The sequence below is a fragment of the Heterodontus francisci genome, chromosome 1, assembly GCF_036365525.1.
Source record: "Heterodontus francisci isolate sHetFra1 chromosome 1, sHetFra1.hap1, whole genome shotgun sequence".
Taxonomy (NCBI): domain Eukaryota; kingdom Metazoa; phylum Chordata; class Chondrichthyes; order Heterodontiformes; family Heterodontidae; genus Heterodontus; species Heterodontus francisci.
This window is the reverse complement of record NC_090371.1, coordinates 24,503,612-24,526,431: the sequence shown is the minus strand read 5'-3', so window position 1 is coordinate 24,526,431 and position 22,820 is coordinate 24,503,612. Positions and strand designations below refer to the sequence as shown.

General features: G+C 43.0%; 1 protein-coding gene across 2 annotated transcripts in view; it reads left to right on the top strand.

The window, feature by feature from the left end:
- Positions 1 to 22,820, top strand: part of dnaaf9 (dynein axonemal assembly factor 9) — a 265,646-nt gene that overhangs the window by 161,618 nt on the left and 81,208 nt on the right. For both annotated transcript variants that reach the window (XM_068028730.1, XM_068028729.1), the window contains one exon: positions 19,103 to 19,191. In XM_068028730.1, coding sequence (XP_067884831.1) covers positions 19,103 to 19,191 — 89 coding nt within the window. The remainder of the gene's footprint in view (positions 1 to 19,102; positions 19,192 to 22,820) is intronic.

Sequence of the window (22,820 nt, the reverse complement as noted above, 5' to 3'; positions counted from 1 at the left end):
AATTCAAGACAACCTCATGTAGCAATAATCACACTGACAAGAACCAGTTGGTATCTGATAAAATCAATAAACTTATCTGCAGTTAAAAGCACTGTTCCCTGTAAAAATTTAGTTGTATGCTGCCAATTTTTACAATGTGCAATCCCTTTTCAATTTTTTGAATTGGCCATGTATCTGTTAATTATCATTGAGCAAGACCTGTGTGGTATCGTTCAGGCAGCTGCACGGCCGTGCACCCGTGCAGCTTTGCAAGGATGTTGTTGGCTTTTAAGCAATCAGAGAAGTGCGATCAGAGTAATTTTCCCTTTCCTTTTTTCCCTCCCCTCTTTTTCCTGATACACTTGCAGCATCTTCAGAAAAAGCCTCTCCAAATAATTTTACTGAGTGCATATATTTCAAGCAGTCAATGTGAAAATAGTGGTATTCAGTTGCCCACTGTCCTGACAAATTATTTGAGTGCCTGCCAGTCACCTTAGTGGGTACTATTACTGTCATTATGCCATTCAAATCTTGCCTTTCATTCGTCCTGTCTCTTGAAGCAACCAGGTTTTTATGCTCCCTATTCAAGTAAATCATTATTTTAAACCTTGGTCTGTTCACAATAGCTGAACAGTTACGCAGCAGTGATTTGGTTGACTGCTGAATGGAAAATGCTTTATAAAGATATTCAAATGAATAATGCTTCATGAGTCTGAGTCCCATTAATCATCCTGCAACATAGTCTATCTTGATGGCAAACTCCTAGGAACAGCATAAGCAAGAGTATGCTTTTGTTGATATATCCTTCTGTTGATGCACCTCATAAAATTCAGCATTTATTCAAATTGCAATCTATGCTGCTTTTACTCTGCTAAGGGTGTAGGAGCTAAATTACAAAGTAGAACCACAAAGATGGTTATGTCTGGATTACTATTTGAGCCACAAGCAAATTGGCAGAGGGTACATAAGATCAGAGAGTTGAGTGTGCGGCTTTAAGATTGGTGAGGGAGCAATGGGTTTTGATTCATGGGGGACTGGCACCAGTACTGGAGAAAGAGGGGGCTGTTCCGTTTTGATGGGCTTCGCCTGAAATGCGACCAGTGTCCTGGTGAATGGTCTAACTAAGGCTGTAGAGAGGGCTTTAAACTAAATAGTGCGGTGGGGGTGGGGGGAGGGTTCACATGAGGGGAGATGTGGTAAATTAAAGAGAGGTCAAGACAATAGTGCAGGGTAGCAATACGAGGAGTAATGATAATCAGAGCATGACAGGAAGAGACAGCGTATAAACATAAAAGTGGACCAGCAAATAGGGTTCTGACTAGGGAAAAATGCTAAGAAGACACAATTAAAGCTCTTTATCTGAATGCACACAGCATTTGTAACAAGATATGAATTGATAGCACAAATAGAAATGACTGAGCATGATGTGACAGCCATTACAGAAACGTGGTTGCAGATTGACCAAGGCTGGGAACTGAATATTCAAGGGAATTTGACATTTCGGAAGGATAGGAAGAAAGGAAAAGGAGTTGGGGTAGCTCTGTTAATGAAGGAGGAGATAAGTACAGTCGTGACAAATGATCTTGGATCGGAAGATCAAAATGTAGAATCAGTTTGGGTGGAGATAAGAAATAGCAAAGGGAAGGAGTCACTTGGAGTAGTTTATAGACCCATTAATAGTAGCTACAGTCTAGGAAAGAGTATAAATCAAGAAATAATGGGGGCTTGTAAGAAAGGTATTGTAATAATTGAGGGCGATTTTAATCTTAGATTGGACAAATCGGATTGGCAAAGGTAGCCTGGAGAATGGGTTCATAGGGTGTATTCGGGACAGTCTCTCCGAACAATACTTTCTGGAACCAGCTAGAGAACAGGCTATTTTAGACCTGATAATGTGTAATCAGACAGAATTAATTAATGATCTCTTAGTAAAGGATTTTCTAGGCAAGAGTCATCAGGATATGATAGAATTTCGCACTCTGGTTGAGGGTGAAAAATTGGGTCTGAAACTAGTGTCTTAAACAAAGGCAATTAAAACGGTATGAAGACAGAATTGGCGACAGTTAAATAGGAAACCTGGTTTAAAAAGTGAAACATTACATAAGCAGTGGCAGGCATTTAAGGAGATATTACATAAATCTCAACAAAGAATCTTTCTTTCTCAATGGAATGTATCTATCAGAAAATGCACCATCTATGGCTAGCTCAGGAAGTTAAGGATGGTATCAAATTGAAAGAAAAGGCATACAATGCTGCGAAGATTTGTGGTACACCAGAAGATTGGGAAAATTTTAGAAACAGCAAAGGATGACTTTTTAAAAAAAAAAAAGAGGGAGAAATTAGAGTGAGTGTAAACTAGCAAGAAATACAAGAACAGTTTCTACAAATATATAAAAAGGAAGAGAGTAGCTAAAATAAATGTTGGTCCCTTCAGGGATGAGACTGGGAATTCATATTCGGAAACAGGGAAATGGCATAGACTTTGAACAAGTATTTTGTATCTGACTTCACAGAAGAAGGCACTAAAAGCATCCTAAGAATAGCAGAAAATCAAGGGGCAAAAGGGAGGGAGGAACTTAAAGCTTCACTAGAGAAAAAGTACTCGGAAAACTAATGAGAATAAAGGCTGACAAGGAAGGGAATTCCAGGATTTTGACCCAGCAACAGTAAAGTAACTGCGATATAGTTCCAAGTCAGGATGGTGTGTGGCTTGGAGGGGAACTTGCAGGTGGTGGTGTTTCCAACCATTTGCTGCTCTTGTCCTTCTAGATGGTGAAGGTTGTGGGTTTGGAAGGTGCTATTGAAGGAGCCTTGGTGTGTTGCTATACTGCATCTTGTAGATGGCACACACTGCTGCTACTCTGCATCGGTGGAGAATGGGGTGCCAATCAAGCGGGCTGCTTTGTTCTGGATGATGTCAAGCTTCTTGAGTGTTGCCTGGATGGGTGCGGCTCCAACAAGTAGAGATTGTTCCATCAAACTCCTAACCTGTGCCTTGGAAATGGTGGACAGGCTTTGGGGAGTCAGCAGGTGAGGTACTTGTTGCAGAATTCCTAGCCTCTGACCTGCTCTTGTAGCCACAGTACTGATATGGCTGGTCGAGTTCAGTTTCTGGTCAATGGTAACCCCCAGGATGTTGGTAGTGGGGGATTCATAGAATCATATAGTTATTTGCGGCACAGAAGGAGGCCATTCAGCCCATCGAGTCCATGCCGGCTCTCCACGGAGCTATGCAGTCAGTTCCACTCCCCAGCTTAATCCCTGTAGCCTTGCAAGTCTGTTTCTCTCGTGTGGCCATCCAGCTTCCCCCTGAAGTCATTGATCGTCTTCACTTCCACCACTCTTGAGCAGGGACTTCCAGGTCATTACCACCCGCTGCGTGAAAAAAATTACTTCCTGATATTCACCCTGCATCTTTTGCCCAAAACTTTCAATATATGTCCCCTAGTCCTTGTACCATTTGTTAATGGGAACAGCTTTTCCTTCAGTGATCGTAATGCCATTGAAAGTGAAGGGAAGATGGTTGGGTTCTCTCTTGTTGGAGATGGTCATTGCCTTGCACTTGCCCGGCCCAAATGTAACTTGCCACTTATCAGCCCAAGCGAGGATTTTGTCTAGGTCTTGCTGCATATGGACACTGTCTGCTTCAGTATCTGAGAAGTTGCAAATGGTGCTGAACATTGTGCAATCATCAGTGAACATCCCCACTTCTGACCTTATGGAGGGAAGGTCATTGATGAAGCAGCTGAAGATGGTTGGGCCTAGGACACTGCCCCAAGTGATGTCTAGCAGTGATGTCCTGGGACTGAGATGATTGACCTCCAACAACCATGACCATCTTCCTTTGTGCTAGGTATGACTCCAACCGGTAAAGAGTTTTCCCTGATTCTCATTGAGTCCAGTTTTGCTAGGGCTGCTTGTCACACTTGGCCAAATGCTGCCTTGATATCAAGTGGGGTACCACAGGGTTCAGTGCTGGAGTCTCAAGTATTTACAATCTATCTTCATGATTTGGATGAAGGGAATATATGTATTGTCGCCAAATTTACTGACTATACAAAGAAAAGAAAGCAAGTTGTGAGGAGGACAGAGTCTTTCTGTTTGCAAAGAACAGAGCCCTGTGTATTAATATATGTAACTTCCAGTATGCGCAAATGCACCATACTGCGAGCCTGACTGACAATCTTAAATTGGTTGTCAGTGACAGAACATGTACGCATATTGCACCCGTTTTAGCTAAACAAAGTAAGTAATTAATGCCTTGACCGATCAGAGCCAAGCTGCTGGTTTAAATTTCAAACAAAGCTTGGCAGTTAACTGTTAGTCACCATAAACTGATGTGTGTTCCATGGCAATGCCTCTGCCAGAGTCCACTTTCCAACCAATCAGCACTCTCTTCTCATACAGTATAAAATGGTTGTTTTCCCTTACATTGGTATTCTTTCAGATTGTGCTGATGAGTGCAAGACGAAAAGCTTCAACATGTCTCTATTTTCAGCAATACTGTACTACCAAACGATTATTTGTAAAGGAGTGTTTGACGACAAAGACCTCAAACTTGGCACCAAGCTCATGGTCTACAGGGCTGCAACGTTACCTGCCCTCCTGTATGTGTCAGAAACATGGACGCTGTACAACAGACATCTCAAAGCCCTGGAGAGATATCACCAGCGGTGCCTCCACAAGATCTTGCAAATTCAGTGGCACTCCAATATCAATGTCCTCTCTCAGGCTAATACCCCAACTTCGAGACACTGGTCATGGCTAGTCAGTTACGTTGGATGAGCCACATTGTGCACATGCCTGACACAAGACTCCCAAAACAAGCTTTCTATGAGCTCTGTCTTGGCAAGAGACTACCAGGAGGATAGAGGAAATGCTACAAGGATGTTCTTAAAGCTTCCCTGAAAAAATGTGACCTCTCCACTGATTTGTGGGAATCGCTTACCCGAGACTGCCCAAAATGGAGAAGAAGCATCTGCGACAGTGCCAGCCAGTCAACATGCTGAGGAAGCGTTCGGAAATTGGAGTATCTCATTCACTCGCCTCACCAAACACCACCTGTGGCGGAGTATGCGGATCCAAAATTGGACTATTCAGTTACCTAAGGACCCACAATCCTGGAGCGGAAGTAAGTCATCCTTATTCCCGAAGACTGCCTAAGAAAAAGAACAAGGGTCTTGGGACCTGCAAGTATTATGTTGTAGAGTCCTACTCAACTGTCATTCTCTCCTGAGATCCTGGATCCTCTTAGTGTACTGTTTCCAGGTTCGAGAGACAGCACTACTGCTGACTTCCTCCGCATCTGCTTGGCTGGAGAGGTTGTCTTCTTCCTCCTGTCCTCAGTGGAGCTCACCTCACTGTAACCCCTCAGCTCCGGCAGCAGGACCTCCTAGGTAAGAGCGACAAACCTGGCGAGCAGTCTTCCCAGGTCTCTTCATGTGGTTGCTGTAGCCTGAAAAATTCAACTGCTGATGAGCTTTTCTGACACATGCTGTAGTCCCTTTAATTAAAAATCTTTTCTTTGACAATGGACATGTCATTCCACCCACTCTGCCTAATTGGTCTGGTACCCCTGGTAGCTCTGGTTAAGAGCAACTACTGGGCGAACTATGTAAAAAGTCAGATTTCTGACCCAGAAATGGCCCTGCTGTTGCAGCAGGGACTAAGGTGGTAAGATTCCGTCCTTAGTTTCTGCCTTAACCATAGAATCATAGAATGGTTGCAGCACAGAAGGGGCCATTTGGCTCATCACGTCCGTGCTGAAAGAGCACTCAGCTTGTCCCACACCCCAGCCCTTTCTCAGTAGCCCTGCAAATTATTTCTTTTCAGCAGAGGCACTTGCCATAATCTACTAATCCTCAAATTCAGGAGTAGTGCCAGAGGACTAGAGAATTGCAAATGTCACACCTTGTTTTTTAAAAAAAAAAGGGTACAAGGATAAACCCATCAACTACATACCAGCCACTTGAACCTGGTGGAAAAGATTTCAGAAACGATAACCCAGGGCAAATTAACACTCACTTGAACAAATGTGGGGAACCCGGGGTGCTTTACTTGATCTATTTTCGTGACTTAGACTTGGGTGTGCAGGGTGCAATTTCAGAGTTTGGAGATGACGACTCCAAACTTGGAAGTATTGAAGCTGTATATGATTTTAACCACTTTCTCAACCTGCCCTGCCACCTTCAACAATTTGTGCATGTGTCCCCAGGTCCTTCTTTTCCTGCACCGCCTTTTGAATTGTATCCTTTGTTTTATATTGCCTCTCTTAATTTTCCTACTAAAATGCCTTACTTCACGCTTTTCTGTATTAAATTTCATCTGTCATGTTTCCACGCATTTCACCAGCCTCACTGTGCTTTCTTCACAGTTGCTATTACTACCAGGTTTCTGAAAATCAACCGTTTACCGCTACTGTCTTTCCGATCACTAAGCCAACTTTGTATCCATGCTGCCACTGTCCCTTTAGTTCCATGGTGTTCAATTTGCTGACAAGCCTGTTATATGGCGCTATATCAAATGCCTTTTAGAATTCCATGTATACCACATTAAACCTCAGTACTTTCATCCATCCTTTCTGTCAGCTCATCAAAAAAGTCATTCAAGTTAGTTAAACATGACTTGCCTTTAACAAACCCGTGCTGGCTTTCCTTAATTAATTCACACTTGTCTAAGTGATTGTTGATTTTTATTTGCCAGATTATCATTTGCAAAACCTTTCCCACTACCAAGGTTGAAATGAATGGCCTGTAGTAGCTGGTTTTATCCTCTAACCCTTTTTTGAGCAAGGTGTAACATTTGCAAATCGCCAATTCTCTGGCACCCCTGTATCAAAGGAGGACTGGAAGGCTATCGTCAGTGCCTCTGCAGTTTCAGCCCTTACTTCCTTCTGTATCCTCCGATACGTTCGATCTGGTCCTGGAGGCTTACCAACTTTATGTACAGCCAGCCTTTCTGATGTATGCTGTTGAGCAATTTTTAACCCATTCAGTATCTCAATTACTTCCTCTTTCACTGTGACTTTGGCACATCTTCTTTGGTAAAGACATGCAAAGTACTCATTTCATACCTCAGCCTCCTTGCATAGATCTCCTTTTCAGTCCCTAATTGGCCCCACCCTCTCTGCTTGCTACCCTTTAATGATTTAAATGCCTATGGAAGACTTTTGAATTTCTTTTTATGTTAGCTGCCAGTCTCTTCTCATATTCTCTCTTTGCCTCTCTTATTTTCTTGTTCACTTCCACCAAACTTTCTAAATTCAGTTTGGTTCTTGCTTGTTTTATCAACCTGACATGTCATCGCCTTTTTTTGTTTCCTACTTCATCTTATTCTCCTCTATTCATCATCCAGGGAGCTCTGGCTTTGGTTGCTGTATCTCTGTCCCTTGTGGGAATGTACCGTGACCATACCCAAACTATCTCCTCTTTAAAGGCAGTCTGTTCAATTACAGTTTTGCCTGCCAATCTTTGATTCCAATTTTAATAAAAGCAAGATGCTGTGAAAGCTGGAAATCTGAAATAAAAGCAGAATGTGCAGAAAACACTCAACAGGTCTGGCAGCATCTGTGGCGAGAGAAATAGAGTTAACAGTTCAGGTCAGGTCAGAACTGGCGGAAGTTAGAAATGTACTAGGCTTTGAGCAAGTGAAAGATGAGTGAGTAGGGGAAGAACAACAAAAGGGAGGGTGTGAGAGAGGGCGGAGGGCAGGAGAGATTAAGTGACAGATGCAATGGAACAAAAGTCAAAGGGAGTGCTAATCGTTGTAGGGAAAGACAAAGCATGAGTCCAGAGAGTGTTAATGGCAGAATAATGAACAGCTCTGTCTGAAAGAAAAAGCATGAAAAACTAGTTTAAGACAAGCACATGGCTAAAAAATAAATAAATTTTTTTTAAAAAATGCTGTAATGAACTGAAATTTTTTAACTTCATGTTGAGTCCAGATGGCTGGGGAGTGCCTTATTAGAAGATGAGGTGCTGTTCCTTGAGCTTACGTTGAGCTTCCTTGGAACACTGTAGCAGGCCAAGGATAGAAATATGGGTGTGAGCAGGGTGGTGAATTAAAATGGCAAGCAACCGGAAGCTGTTTGGCGAGTGGGGGGTTGGGGAGGTGTCATGCTTTCAGACTGAGCTGAGGTGTTCCGCAAAGCAGTCACCAATATGTGTTTGGTCTCTCCATTGTAGAGGATACTGCATTGTGAGCACCGAATACAGTATACTAAATTGAAAGAAGTACGAGTAAATTGCTGCTTCACCTGGAAGGAATATTTGGAGCCTTGGATGGTGAGGAGAGAGGAGGTAAAAGGGCAGTTATTACACCACCTGCGATTGAATGGGAAGGTGCTTTGGGAAGGGGACAGGATGTTGGGGCTGATAGAGGAGTGGAACAGGGTGTCGCGGAGGGAACAGTCCCATTGGATTTTTGAATGGGGGAGGGGGGAAGGAAACTTGTGTTCGGTGGTGGCATCACGCTGGAGGTGTTTGAGATGGTGGAGGATGATCCTTTGATGTGGAGGCTGGTGGGGTAGAAAGTGAGGACAAGGGGAACTCTGTTGCATTTCTTGGAGGGAGGGGAAGGGATAAGGGCTGAAGTGCAAGAAATGCATTGGATGCGGTGAGGGCCCTGTCAACTACGGTGGTGGAGGGGGGAGGCATATCGGAAGCGCAGTTGTGGAAGGTTGCATTATCAGAACAGAGGAGTCTGAGAAGGGGAAACTGGGAGAATGGCAGGGAGTCTTTACAGGAGGCAGGGTGTGAGGAAGTGTAGTCGAGGTAAGTCGATGGGCTTATGATGAATGTAAGTGGACAGCCTAACCCAGAGATGGAGACAGAGAAGTTGAGGAAGGGAAAGGAAGTGTCGGAGATGGACCATGTGAAGGCGAGAGAAGGGTGGAAATTGGAAGCAAAGTTGAAGAAGTGTTCCAGTTTGGGGTGAGAGCAGGAAGAAATGCTGGTGCAGTCATCAATGTACTGGAAAAAGAGTTGGGGGAGAGGGTCTGAGTCAGACTGGAACGAGAATGTTCAACAGATCCCACGAAAAGACTGGCATAACTAAGACCCGTGCGGGTACCCAGCACACCCTTTTAATTTGGAGGAAGTGAGTGGAATAAGTTGTTCAATGTGAGAACAAGTTCAGCCAGGCAGAGGCAGGTAGTAGTGGATGGGGACTGCTTGGGCTTCCGTTCAAGGAAGAAGCGGAGAGCTCTTGGACCATCCTGATGATTCCAATTTACCCAGAACAGTTCCATTCTCATCCCACTGAAATTGGCCCTCCTCCAATTAAGTATTTTGACTCCAGGTTGCTTTTCGTCTTTTTCCATAGCTGTCCTAAACCTAATCACAGAATTGTTGCAGCACAGAAGGAGACCATTCAACCCATCATGTTTGCACCAGCTCTGGAAGTGAACAATTCACTCAGTGCCATTTCCCTGTCTTCTCCCCATAACCGTACATTCTTCCTTTTCATGCAGCTATCTAATTCCCTTTTGAATGCCTCAATTGAACCTGCCTCCACCGCACTCTCTGGCAGTGCATTCCATATACATCCGAACCAGTAGCTAGATGAAAAATTTTTTCCTCATGTTGCCATTGATCCTTTTGCCAGTTACCTTAAATCTGTCCCATTTCGTTCTTGATCCTTTCATGAGTGGAGCAGTTTCTCAATGAACTTTAACTTTGTTAAACTTCTGTGTGTGGCATTGTATCAAATGCCTTTTGGAAGTCCGTGTACACCATAACAACATTGCCCTCATCAACCCTCTCTGTTAGCTCCTCCAAAAACTCCAAGTTAGTGAAACATGATTTTCCCTTAAGAAATCCATGTTGGCTTTCCTTTATTTAACTCTCATTTGTCCATGTGACTATTGATTTTGTCATGAATTATTGTTTCTTCTAAAAGTTTCTCCACCACCCAAGTTAAACTGACTGACCTGCAGTTGCTGGGCTTATCTTTACATCCTTTTTTGAACAAAGGTGTAACATTTGCAGATCTCCAGTTCTCTGGCACCACCCGAGTGTAAGGAAAACTGGAAAATTATGGACAGTGCCTCTGTAATTTCCACTCTCACCTCCCTAGTTATCCTTGGATGCATCTCATCTGGTCCTGGTGTTTTATCTACTTTTCAGTATTCCAGCCTATCTAATACCTCTTCCTTATCACTTTTAAATCCTTTGAGTGCATAATTACGTCCTCTTTCACCATGGCCTCACTAGCATCATCTTCCTTGGTAAAGACATGCAAAGTATTCATTTAATACTTCAACTATTCCCCCCCTGCCTCCATGTGTCAATCCCCCTGTTGGTCCCTAATTGGCCCTACTCCACCTTTTACCGCCCTTTTGCTATTTGTATGCCTAAAAAAGACTTCGAGATTCCCTTTTATGTTAGCTGCCAGTCTCTTTCAATACTGTCTTTTTATTTCTCTTTGCTTTTTCACTTCCCCTCTGAACCTTCTATATTCAGCCTGGTTCTCCATTGTATTATGTTACTATGATCACCATTCGCTAAATGTTCCCCTACTGATACTTGATCCACTTGATCCACCTCATTCTCCAGATCCAGCAATGCATGCATCCTTGTTGGGCCGGAAACATACTAATCAAGAAGATTCCCCTGAATACACTTCAGAAACATTTCCCCCTCTTGGCCCTTTGTGCTATTGCTATCTCACACTTCACTATGATAATTGAAGTCCCCCACTATAGTTTTTGCACCTCTCTGTAATTTTCTTGCAAATTTGCACCTCGATATTGTCACGCTAGACCCCCCCACCTACCAAGAATGAGGCATATTAATTTTATCATATGAACATTGATTTGAAAACTGTTGCTGAAGTGAAGAAAGGACTTTTTGGAAAAAAAAAACACCAAGCCCTTGGCTGGAAAGATATTTGCATATTAACAGACAGTGCTTGTGGAGACAAAGGGGTTACTTCCCTTATCCAATTTAACCCACAATGGACTTTGAGCACCAGGTATTGTGTGCAAGAAGAGACATTCCAGGGTCAGCTAAGACCAGAAAATCCACAAACAGACGTGGTCAGACCAGCTGGTCATGTGACTAGCCTGCTTGGCAACCTGGTTTTTCTGAATTGTACAAAGGAGTTTGAACTCAGTGTCTGTTTGCTCCTGGACTGTAAAGACCTCTCCTGGCTGGCTCGCCACAGCCACTCCTGGCTCTCCTTCTCTCACGGAACTCCAAATCCACTGAAGACAAATGATCCGCAAGAGAGAAAGGTCTGCTACAGTGAATAAGGTTCAAGAAGAATACTGGGCCCAAATGAAAAGCAAGATCTGCTTACAATGAAGGACTTTACAGTGAACTCGAAGAACGGTAACAAAAACCCTCTTCAGAGATTGACTCAAACTTTTACACTTCATTTTTGTCTCTTTTCGGTCTCTATCTGCATGTGTATATTGTGTATGCATGCTAGCATGGGCGCGTCGTGTATCCTTGGGCATTAACCGAATTAGAGTTTAAGTTGAATAAATTTTAACTTTTCTTCTTTAAACCTAAGAAAACCTGATTGTGCTGGTTTCTTTGTCTTATAATTGGAAAGCAGTCATCAAGGCTTCACCAAGGGGTAGCTGAAAACACTGTGTGTTTAAAATTAAACCCTGTTACGGTAAGACCAGCTGAAGGCTGAGAGGGAACCCTCGACCCCTTTCTCACCGGGTCGTAACAATATCTTTCCCATTAGTTGATGACCTATAGACTACTCCCAGTAGTGCATTGGCACCTCTTTTATCTCTTAACTCTAACCAAATAGATTCTGACCCTGCTAGAATATCCTCTCTTCCCAGCACTAATATTCTTCTTAATCAGTGCTGCCACTCCTCCTTTCTTCTCTTCCGTATCGGTCCTAAACACTTTTTATCCAGGAATATGTAGTACCCAGTCCTGTCCTTTTTTTGAACTGGTTTCTGTGATCACCACATCATATTTCCGTGTGGCTATCTGTCCTTGCCGCTCACCAACCTTATTTACTGCGCTTTGTGTTGACGTACATGTACTGTAACCCTAATTTAGACCTTATTATATTACCTCTTAATCTGACCCCACCTCATACCTTACTATCTCTTACTCTAGTGCTATCGGTCTCTCCCAGCCCTTCAGGCACCTTGTTTCTCCTATTTAATGCTACATCCTGGTGCCCACTTTATTTTTGACACAGATAATAAAATGTTTTAGCGGAATAACATTGGACAAATTCAAAACTGAATCAAGTGCAAATTTAGTTGTTGAATTTGTCTCCATACATTGCTGGAATGTCCACTAATGTTTTCTGTTGTGTAATTTTTACAATATTGTGGTTAACTCTTACATGCCCTCTGAAATGGCCTAGCAAGCCATTCAGTCGTACCTAACCACTACAAAGTCAATAAAAAGCAATGAAACCGGACGGACCACCCGGCATTGATCTAGGTCCGTTCCTTCACTGTCGCTGGGTCAAAATCCTGGAACTCCCTTCCTAACAGCACTGTGGGTATACCTACCCCACATGGACTGCAGCGGTTCAGGAAGGCAGCTAACCACCACCTTCTCAAGGGCAATTAGGGATGGGCAATAAATGCTGGTATAGCCAGCGACACCCACATCCCATGAATGAATAAAAAAAAAGGTGAAATAAAGATTTGCAATTTCAATGAAAGTTCTAGATATTCTCCAACCATTTGTTGTTAATGTGTTGTGCTGAATGTATAAAGTCATACAGATGCAGTGGAAGGTGCGATGAATAGGCTGGAGAGATGGAGATCTCCAAAATGTAACTTAACTGAATGCATGATGCTGAGAATATTTAAGATCCGTCACCTTTGATCATCGTACTTGGGCACAAGTAAATGTAAATACACTGAAACAACTTCCTTGTATGCACTGATGGATGATAGAATTAGAATCTTAGTATGGGTCCAGCACAGAAGGGGGCCATTTGGCCCACCCTTTCCCCATAGCCCTGAAAATTGTTTCTCTTTGCGTGCTTAACCAATTCCCTTTGAAAGCTGCAATTGAATCGGCTTCTACCACACTCTCGGGCAGTGTATTCCAGATCCTAATCACTTGCTGTGGTTTTTTAAAAAAAAAAAGTGTTTTCTCATCTCGCCATTGTTTCTTCTTCCATTCATCTTGTATCAGTCTCCTCTAGTTCTCGACCCATCCACTAATGGCAGCAGTTTCTATCTATTCTGTCTAGAACCCCCCCCCCCCCCCCCCCCCCGTGATTTTTTACACTTTTATCAAATCTCTCAACCTTCTCTTTAAGGAGAACAACCGCAGCTTCGTCAATCTGTCCACATAAGTGAAGTCCCTCATCCCTGGAACTATTCTCGTAAATGTTTTCTGCACCCTCTCTAAAGCCTTCAGTTCCTTCCTAAAGTGTGGTGCCCACAATAGTACACAATACTCCAATTGAGGCCGAAGCAATGTTTTTAAGGGTTCTTGATATCTTCCTTGCTTTTGTACTCTATGCATCCATTTATAAGGCCAAGGATCCTGTGTACTTTTTAACCACTCTTTAAACTTGCCCTGCCACCTTCACTAATCTGTGTACATATACCCCAAGGTGTCTCTGTTCCTGCACCCCATTTAGAATTGCAGCCTTCCGTTTCTATTGCTTCTCCTACCAAAATGTATCACCTCGCACTTCTCTGCATTAAATTTCATCTGCCACTTTTTTGCCCATTCCACCAACCTGTCTATGACCCCTTGAAGTCTCACCTCCTCATGATTCACAGTATTTCCAAGTTTTGTTTAATCTGTAAATTTTGAAATTGTGCTCATGTCTTGGTCATTTAGTATATATCAAAGAAAGCAGTTGTGCTGCTTCTAATTCGTTTGTTCGTTTGTCCTAGTACCATCCCTGGGGAACCCCACTGTGTATACCTTCATCCAGTCTGAAAAATAACCTTTACTGTCTGTTTCTTGTAACTCAGCCAACTTCATATCCATGCTGCCACTGTTGCTTTTTTTTCAATGGGCTTCAACTGAGGCTCATGGTAAAGAAACCTCTAGGCAACAACGATCATAACATAGAATATCCCGTTCTGTTTGAAAGGAAGAAGCGTGGGACTAAGACTAGTGTTTTAAACCTAAATAAAGGTAATTCGAAGGCTATGAAGGCAGAGCTAGCTAACACAAACTGGGACAACTAGGTTAAAAGGTAGGATAGCAGAGATGCAGGGGCAGACTTTTAACGAAATACTTAAATCTCAGCAAAGATTTATCCCAGTGAGAAAGAAAGGTTCTTTGAGGGAGATGCATCATCCATGGCTAAATAAGGAAGTTAAGGATAGTATCAAATTGAAAGAAACACTCTACGAATCTGCAAAGATTAGTGGTAGGCTAGAAGATTGAACAGCTTTTAAGAAACAGCAAAAAAATGACAAAAAAAATTGAGGGAGAACAGGGGCGACATGATAGAGGTTAACGAAGTTATGAGCGGCATGTACAGAGTGGATAGTCAGAAGCTTTTTCCCAGGGTGGAAGAGTCAGTTACTAGGGGGGCATAGGTTTAAGGTGTGAGGGGCAAAGTTTAGAGGGGATGTGTGAGGCAAGTTCTTTACACAGAGGGTGGTGAATGCCTGGAACTTGCTGCCGGGGGGAGGTGGTGGAAGCACGTACGATAGCGACGTTTAAGAGGCATCTTGACAAACACATGAATAGGATGGGAATAGATGAATATGGTCCCCGGAAGTGCAGAAGGTTTTAGTTTAGGCAGGCATCAAGATCGGCACAGGCTTGGAGGGCCGAATGGCCTGTTCCTGTTCTTTTAAGAAAGTAGAATGAGAGAAAACTAGATAGTAATATAAAAACAGATAGTAAGAATTTCTATAAGTATTTAAATAGGAAAAGAGTAACTAAAGCTAGTGTTGGTCCTCTAGAGAGAGTCTGGGCAATTGATAATATAAAACAAGGAAATGGAGGCATTGAACAGATATTTTGTCTGTTTTCACTGTAGAAGACTTAGAAAACCTGGCAAAGATACTTGAAAATCAAGAGGTGAAAGGGAAGGAGGAACCTAAAACAATCACCATCACCAGGAAAAGATGCTGGGAAAACTCATTGACCTAAAGGCTGACAAGTTCCCAGGACTAAATGGCCTGCATCCTAGAGTCTTAAAAGAAGTGGCTTCAGCAATAACAGAGGTTTTGATTATAGCTTTTCGAAATTCCTTAGATTCTGACAGGTTCCTAGCGGATTGGAAAATAGCAAATGTAACACCTTTATTCAAAAAAGGAGGAGGGAAACACAAAACAGGAAACTATATGTCAGTTAACCTAACATCTATCATAGAGAAATTATTAGAATCCATTATTAAAGAGGTTATAGCAGTATATTTAGAAAATCATAATGGACAGAGTCAACATGGTTTTGTAAGGGAAATTTTTCAGAGCTCTTTGCGTAAGTAACAAGCAAGGTGGATAAAGGGGAACCTGTAGATGTGTATTTAGATTTCCAAAAAAGCATTTATTAAGGTGCCAAATCAAAGGTTACTACACAAGATAAGAGGACATGGTGTAGGGGGACACATTAGCATGGGTAAAGGAGTGGTTCGCTACCAGGAAGCAGAGAGTAGGGATAAATTGGTCTTTTTTGGATTGGCAAGTTGTAACGAGTGGAGTGCCACAGGGATCTGTGCTGGGGCCTCAACTATTTACAATTTATATCAATGACTTGAATGAAGGGACTGAATGTATGGTAGCTAAATTTGGCAATGACATCAAGATAGGAAAGAAACTAAGTTGTCAAGAGGAGGTAGAGTCAACAAAGTGATATAGATAGGTGAAGTGAGTGGGCAAAAATTTGGCAAATGGAGTATAATGTTGGAAAGTGTGAACTTGCTCACTTTGACTGAAGAATAGAAGGGTGTTGTATACTATTTAAATTGAGACAGATTGCAGCCTTGGTATAACCATGGACCAAAGAGCTGAGCTCAAGAGGTGAGATGAAAGTGACTGTCCTCGACATCAAGGCGGCATTTGACTGAGTGTGGCATCAAGGAGCCTGAGCAAAACTGGTGTCAATGGGAATCCAGGGAAACTCTCCGCTGGTTGGAGTCTTACCTACCGCAAAGAAAGAGGCTCCAGGACACCATTGCAGGAGTTCCTCAGGGTAGTATCCTAGACTTAACCATCTTCAGCTGCTTCATCAATGACCTTCCCTCCATCATAAGGTTAGAAGTGGGGATCTTCGTTTGTGCAATGTTCAGCACCATTCGCGACTCCTCAGGTACTGAAGGAGTCGGTGTCCCTATGTAGCAGGACCTGGACAACATCCAGGCTTGGGCTGATAAGTGACACATTACATTCGTGCCAGGCAATGACCATCTCAAACAAGAGAGAATCCAACCATCTCCCCATGGCATTCATTGGCATTACCATTGCTGAATCCCCCATTCTCAACACCCTAGGGTTATCATTGACCAGAAACTGATCTGGAATAGCCACATAAATACTATGGCTACAAGAGCAGGTCAGAGGCTAGGAATTCTGCAGTGAATAGCTCATCTCCTGTCTCGCCAAAGCCTGTCAGCCATCAACAAGGCACTTGTCAGAAGTGGGATGGAATGCTCTCCACTTGTGTACAGCTCCAGCAACACTCAAGAAGCTCGACAGCGTCCAGGGCAAAGTAGCCCGCTTGATTGGCACCTTTCCACCACCTTCAACTTTCACTCCCCCCACCACCAGCGCACTGACGGCAGTACGTACCATCTACAAGGTGCACTGCAGCAACTCACCAAGGCTCCTTAGACAGCACCTTCCAAACCTGTGATCTCTACCACCTAGAAGGACAAGAGCAGCAGATATATGGGAACACCACCACCTGCAAGTCCCCCTCCAAGCCACACACCATGTTGACTTGGAACCATATCGCTGTTCCTTCACTGTCGCTGGGCCAAAATTCTGGAGCTCCCTTCCTAACAGCACTGTTGGTGTACCTACCCCACATGTACTGCAGTGGTTCAAGAATGTGGCTCATCATCATTTCGAGGGCAATTGGGGTTGGGCAATAAATGCTGGCCTCGCCAGCGACACTCATATCCTGTGAGAGAATTTTTAAAAACTCAGTATAGAGAGATCTGGATGTCCTGGTACACGAATCACCAAAGGTTAGTATGAAGGTACAGCAAGCAATTAGGAAGGCAAATGGATATCGGTGTTTAATGCAAGGGGAATTGAGTATAAAAGTAGGGATGTTTTTACTGCAGCTGTACAGGACCTTGGTGAGACCACATCTGGAGTACTGTGTACAGTTTTGGTCTCCTTATTTGAAGAAGAATATAATTGCATTAGAAGCAGTTTAGAGAAGGTTCACTCAACTAATTCAGGCAATGAAGAGCTTATCTTGTGAAGAAAGGTTGTACAGGTTGGGCTTATACCCATTGGAGTTTAGAAGAATGAGAGATGATCTTAGTGAAACATATAAGATTCTGAGGGAACTTAGTAGGGCGGATACCGGGAGGATGTTTCCACTTGCGGGTGAGACTAGAACTAGGGGACGCAGTTTAAGGATAAGAGGTCTCCCTTTTTAAGCTGGAGATTAGGAGAATTTTGTGTTCTCAGAGTATCGTTAGTGTGTGGAATTCTCTTCCCCAGAAAGCAGTGGAGGCTGGGTCATGGAATTTATTCAAGGTTGAATTAGATTTTTGATAGACAAGGGAGTCCAGGGTTATAGGAACAGACAGGAAAGTGGAGTTGAGACCACAACCAGGTCAGCCATGATCTTATCAAATGGCAGAGCAGGCTGCAAGGGCTGAATGGCCTAGTCATACTCCTAGTCCTATGTAGCACTTTATCAAATTCCTTTTGGAAGTCCATACACAACACATCAACCTTACTTACTTAATCATGCTTCATCAAAAAACTCAATCAAGTTAGTTAAACATGATTTGCCTTTAACAAATCTCTGCTAGCTCTCCTTAATTAATCCACACTTGTCCAAGTGACAGTTAATTTGGTCCCGGATTATTGTTTCTAAAAGCTTTCCCATTACCGAGGTTAAATTGACTGGCTTGTAGTTGTTGAGTTTATCGTTGCACCCTTTTTAAACATTCTCATATAATAAAAGGATAATACTGCAGATGCTGGAAATCTGAAATCAAAACAATGAGTGCTGGAAAAACTCAGCAGGTCTGGCAGCATCTGTGGAGAGAGAAACAGTTAATGTTTCAGGTCTGCTTCCTTTCATCAGAACTCAACATTCTGTGAACTGTAACATCCTCAATTCTCCAGTCCTCTGGCAGCACCTCCATATCTAAGGAGCATTGGCTGATTATTGCAGATCCTGTGTGTACATTGTACTGCTATACATATTTGACCTTTTATTTTGACCAATCACCACTGTGTTCTTCAATCCAACTGAAGTTTCCTCTTTTTGAATGGTAGATTCACAATTTTGCAAAGCAAGGCACAATGTCCATTTTTCTGTTGAACTTCATAGCAATTTTTTTTAATTCTTTCATGGAATGTGGGTGTCGCTGGCAAGGCCAGCAGTTGCCCAGCCCTAATTGCCCTTGACAAATGAGTGGCTTGCTAGGCCATTTCAGAGGGCATTTAAGGGTCCACCACTGCAGTGGGTCTGGAGTCACATGTAGGCCAGACCAGGTAAGGACATTTCCTTTCCTAAAGGACGTTGGTGAACCAGATGCGCTTTTACAACAATTGATAGTTTCATGGCACCATTATTGAGACGAGCTTTCCATTTCATTTTTTTGTTAATTAATTGAGTTTATTAATTAATTGAATTCAAATTCCACCAGCTGCCGTGGTAGGATTTGAACCCAGTGTGCCCAGGGCATTAGTCTGGGCCTCTAGATATACTAATTCAGTGACATTACTCCTGCGCCACCATCTTCCCTAGACTCAGCTGGAAGAGAATTAGGAGAAATTGTGTAGCTCCAAGAATCGGATGGTGTTAATATGTCCACTAAAATTTACAGTATTTTGAAGAGATCATCTTTATTGTATGATTACGCAACCAGTTTATTCTCCTTGACCCTTTCTCATTTTTAAAATCATACTATGGAGCAGGATGGTTAGACAGACAAAATTCTGTGTGAACTTTGAGAAAAGGCTATTTTCTTCTCCTAAAAATAGCTTTTAAAATTGATCTTGATTTTACATTTGTAGGTGATGTCTCCATGGCAGCAGGTGGGAGAATCTGGGATTGCACTAAAAATGTGTCACAATAATCAGTTATCTGAAGAACAGAGAAAGCTGTAAGTAATTTGTTTAGCGTCAAGGATGTTGGAAATTAAAGCAGGAATTAAGTGTACCAAAAATTTTTTTTAAATGTTCATTTTGTTTTTAACCTTCACATTTTACTTTTGCTTTTCATTCAGCAGGTTGAGGTCCTCTAAACTTTTCAATACTTACCCGAATTTATCTTTTTGATTGGCTGCCTGGAAAATAAATCTGTTTGAACTTAAGCAGACTTCATGAATGCACTAATTTGTTGGCACTCGGCTTATGAAAGTTTAAAACTATTCTGACAAACATGTAAGACCAGAGTGTAAAACAGCCCTTGTTGCCAGAACGCTGGGCTGGTACAATATTGACATAGCCACTGTTAGTAGAACAAGGTTTTTGCAGAGGAGTCTCATCTTGAGGTAGGTGCAAGCGACACATTCTACTGGATTGGCAAGTCCAAGAACCAGCCTCAACATGAGGTGTGGGCTTCACCAGTCAATCTGAATTGGCTTGTAAGCTTGACTTACTGCTCAAGGTACTTTGAATGAGTCTTGCCTGTATGCAACACTTATCAGTGCCTGTGCACCAACAATGACACACTGACAAGGTCAAAGAAGCATTCCACAACAATCTCAGCAGGATCATCATCCTTGGTGATTTCAATGCTTGTGTTAGTCCAGGCTATAATACATGGAGGGGTGTGCTGGGTTACCATGGCATTGGTAGAGTAAACTCCAACAACCAGCGAGTTTGACCTCACTATCACAAATGCATTCTTTCAACAAGCTGATAAATTGAAAACAGCATGCGTGCACCCCAGATCTGGATATTGGCTTATGTTAGGCTACATTATTGTATGACAGAGACTTGAAGAACATGCGCTCTACCTGCTGCCGTAGAGGTGCTGAGTGCTGGTCATACCATCGGCTTGTCAGGCGCATCATGTCCTTGAAGGTAACACCTAAAGTATTAGGACACCGAGTCAAACCACAAAGGAAGCTTGACTTAACTATTCTAAAAGACCAAGAGACGGGAACTGGAACAAATATTAACTGTAGAGCTTGCTGGCATTCCAGAGGAAAACGTAGACTTTGAAGATTCTTGGAACTAGTTAAGAGATGTCCCTCATAGCACGGCATCTGAGATCCTTGGATTCGTCGAACGGTAGCACCAAAATTAGTTTGGCAAGAACAACCATGATATAGCCAAGCTACTGGATGATTTGCACACTGCTCACAGATCCTACATACCTGACGCACAAAAAAATCAGCAAGAAAAGCCAAATACCATCAAGCAAAATGCACGCTGCAAGCCAAACTGAAAGAGATGAAAAACCAATGGTGGGGGACCAGGCTGCAGAGCTTCAGGGGCCTGCCAATAAGCATAACCTGAAGGCTGTCCATGATGGTCTCCCATCTGTCTATGGCCCCAAATCCAAAGGTACGATACATTCTCTCAGCAGACACAGTCAGCTGCTAACAAGCAGGCATGACATTCTCTTGTTTCGTAGAGTATTTTAACAGTCTCCTGAACCAAGAATCCACAGTGTGTGACGATGCCATTGAATCACTTCCACAGCATTGCATTCTGGATGAAATTGCCCTCGATTGCTTGCATCTCAAGCCGGAGTCACCAAGGCCATAAAGCAACTGTCTGTGGCTAAGTCTCTGGGAGCCGAGGGCATTCCACCTCAGGTATTCGGGTACAGAGGAGCTCACATTGTTAAGAAACTCATTAGCCTCTTCTGCTTAATCTGGAACCAGGAAATTGTGTCCCAAGATTACAAGATTGCCTCCACAACTCACCTGTACAAACGGAGGAAAGCAAGTCTGTCTGTGACAATCATCGTGATATTTCACTTCTCTTTACAGTGAAAAAAGTACTTCAAAGGGTTATTCTCAACAGGATTGTCACTCATCTTACAGACTCTGTGTACCCAGAATCACAGTGTGGCTTTCTAGCTGGATGAGCAACGGTTGACATGACCTTTGCAGCGTGTCTGAGAAAAGTCCCGCAAACAGAACAAGGACCTCTACATGGTGTTCATTGACCTGACCAAGGTCTTGAGTAAACCGTGAAGGCCTGTGGAAGGTGCTGTACAAATATGGCTGCTCTGAAACGGTGATCAGGGTCATCCGCTCATTTTGTAATAGCATGATGGTCAGTGTGATGCAGAACAGTGCCTTATCAGATGCCTTTTCTGTGACCAATGGCACCGAGTAAGGCTGCGTAACGGCTCCAGTTCTGTTTGCCAGCTCCTTTACAGCCATATGCACTCAAAGATCTTGACATAGGAGTACACGTTCAGTTCTGTACGGATGGCAACCTCTTCAATCGACAAAGGCTCAAGGCTCGCACAAAGATTAAAACAGCTACTAAGTGAACTCTTGTTTGCCGATGTCTCTGCTCTCATAGCACGCACTCTGGTGGACATCCAGCTGCTCATTGACCGCTTTTCCCAAGCCTCAGACCTCTTCGGCCTTGCAATAAGTCTGAAAAAGATGGAGATCTTGCACTAGCCTGCCCCGGCCACAAACTCCAAGACTTAATGGACACAATCAACAATACACCCCTCAAATCAGTTCACTATTTCTGCTATCTTGGGGGTATTCCCTCCAACAACACTACATTGGATGATGAAATCGGTTATCGCTTGGCAAAAGTAAACTCAGCCTTCAACAGGCTCATCACAGGCTTTGGAGAGACCATTGAGTCTTTCTCAAAACAAACATCAAAGTTTACCAGGCAGTGGTTCTTGCATTGCTTCTGTATAAACTGAGGCATAGACAACCTACCAATGTCACATAAAGCAACTGGACGCATTCCACCTTCGCTGCTTAAGATTTATCTGCAACATCAACATCAAACAAAATCCTTAACATCGATGCTCTTGCAAGGTGTCATATACCTGGTATCGAGAGCATGCTCATCAGAGCTCAGGTTTGTTGGGTCGGCCATGTGGTTCGCATGGGGGATTCCTGCATACCAAAACAGTATTCCACAGTCAACTGAACAGGGAATCCGCACTATAAGACGTCTCATACTTAGATACAAAGACATCTGAAAACCAATCTCAGGCCTGTAAGTTGGACTCCACCAAATGGGAGAAAAAACCCAAAAAAATCAGATCCAAATGGAGAAGTCTCTATCATGAAGAAATCTCAACAGGTGAAAACAGCCAGGTCCCTTCATGTGTAATATTTACAACCGAATCTACAAAGCAAGATCGGTTTCACATGGCATATGAGACCTCGCCAACCTAGACGGTGAACGGCCAATATCGTAGCTGAACACTCATCTGTCGAAGTGACAGGAGAATCCATCAGTCCTTGTTCCATTAGCTAATGGGAACAGCTTTTCTTTGTCTATTTTATTGAAACCTGTCATAATCTTGTACACCTCTCAGATCACCCCTCGGTCTCCTTTGCTGCAAGGAGAACAGCCCCAGCTTCTCCAACCTAATATGGTAGCTCAATTCTTTCCTCGCAGGAATGATTCTGGTAAATCTCCTCTACACCCTCTCAAGGACTCTAACTTTTTTTTCCGAAAGTGTGATGACCAGAACTGGACACAATTCTAGTTGTGGCCTAGCCAGAGCTTTATCAAGGTTCAACATATTTTCCCAGCTTTTGTGCTCAATACCCCTATTTATGAAGCC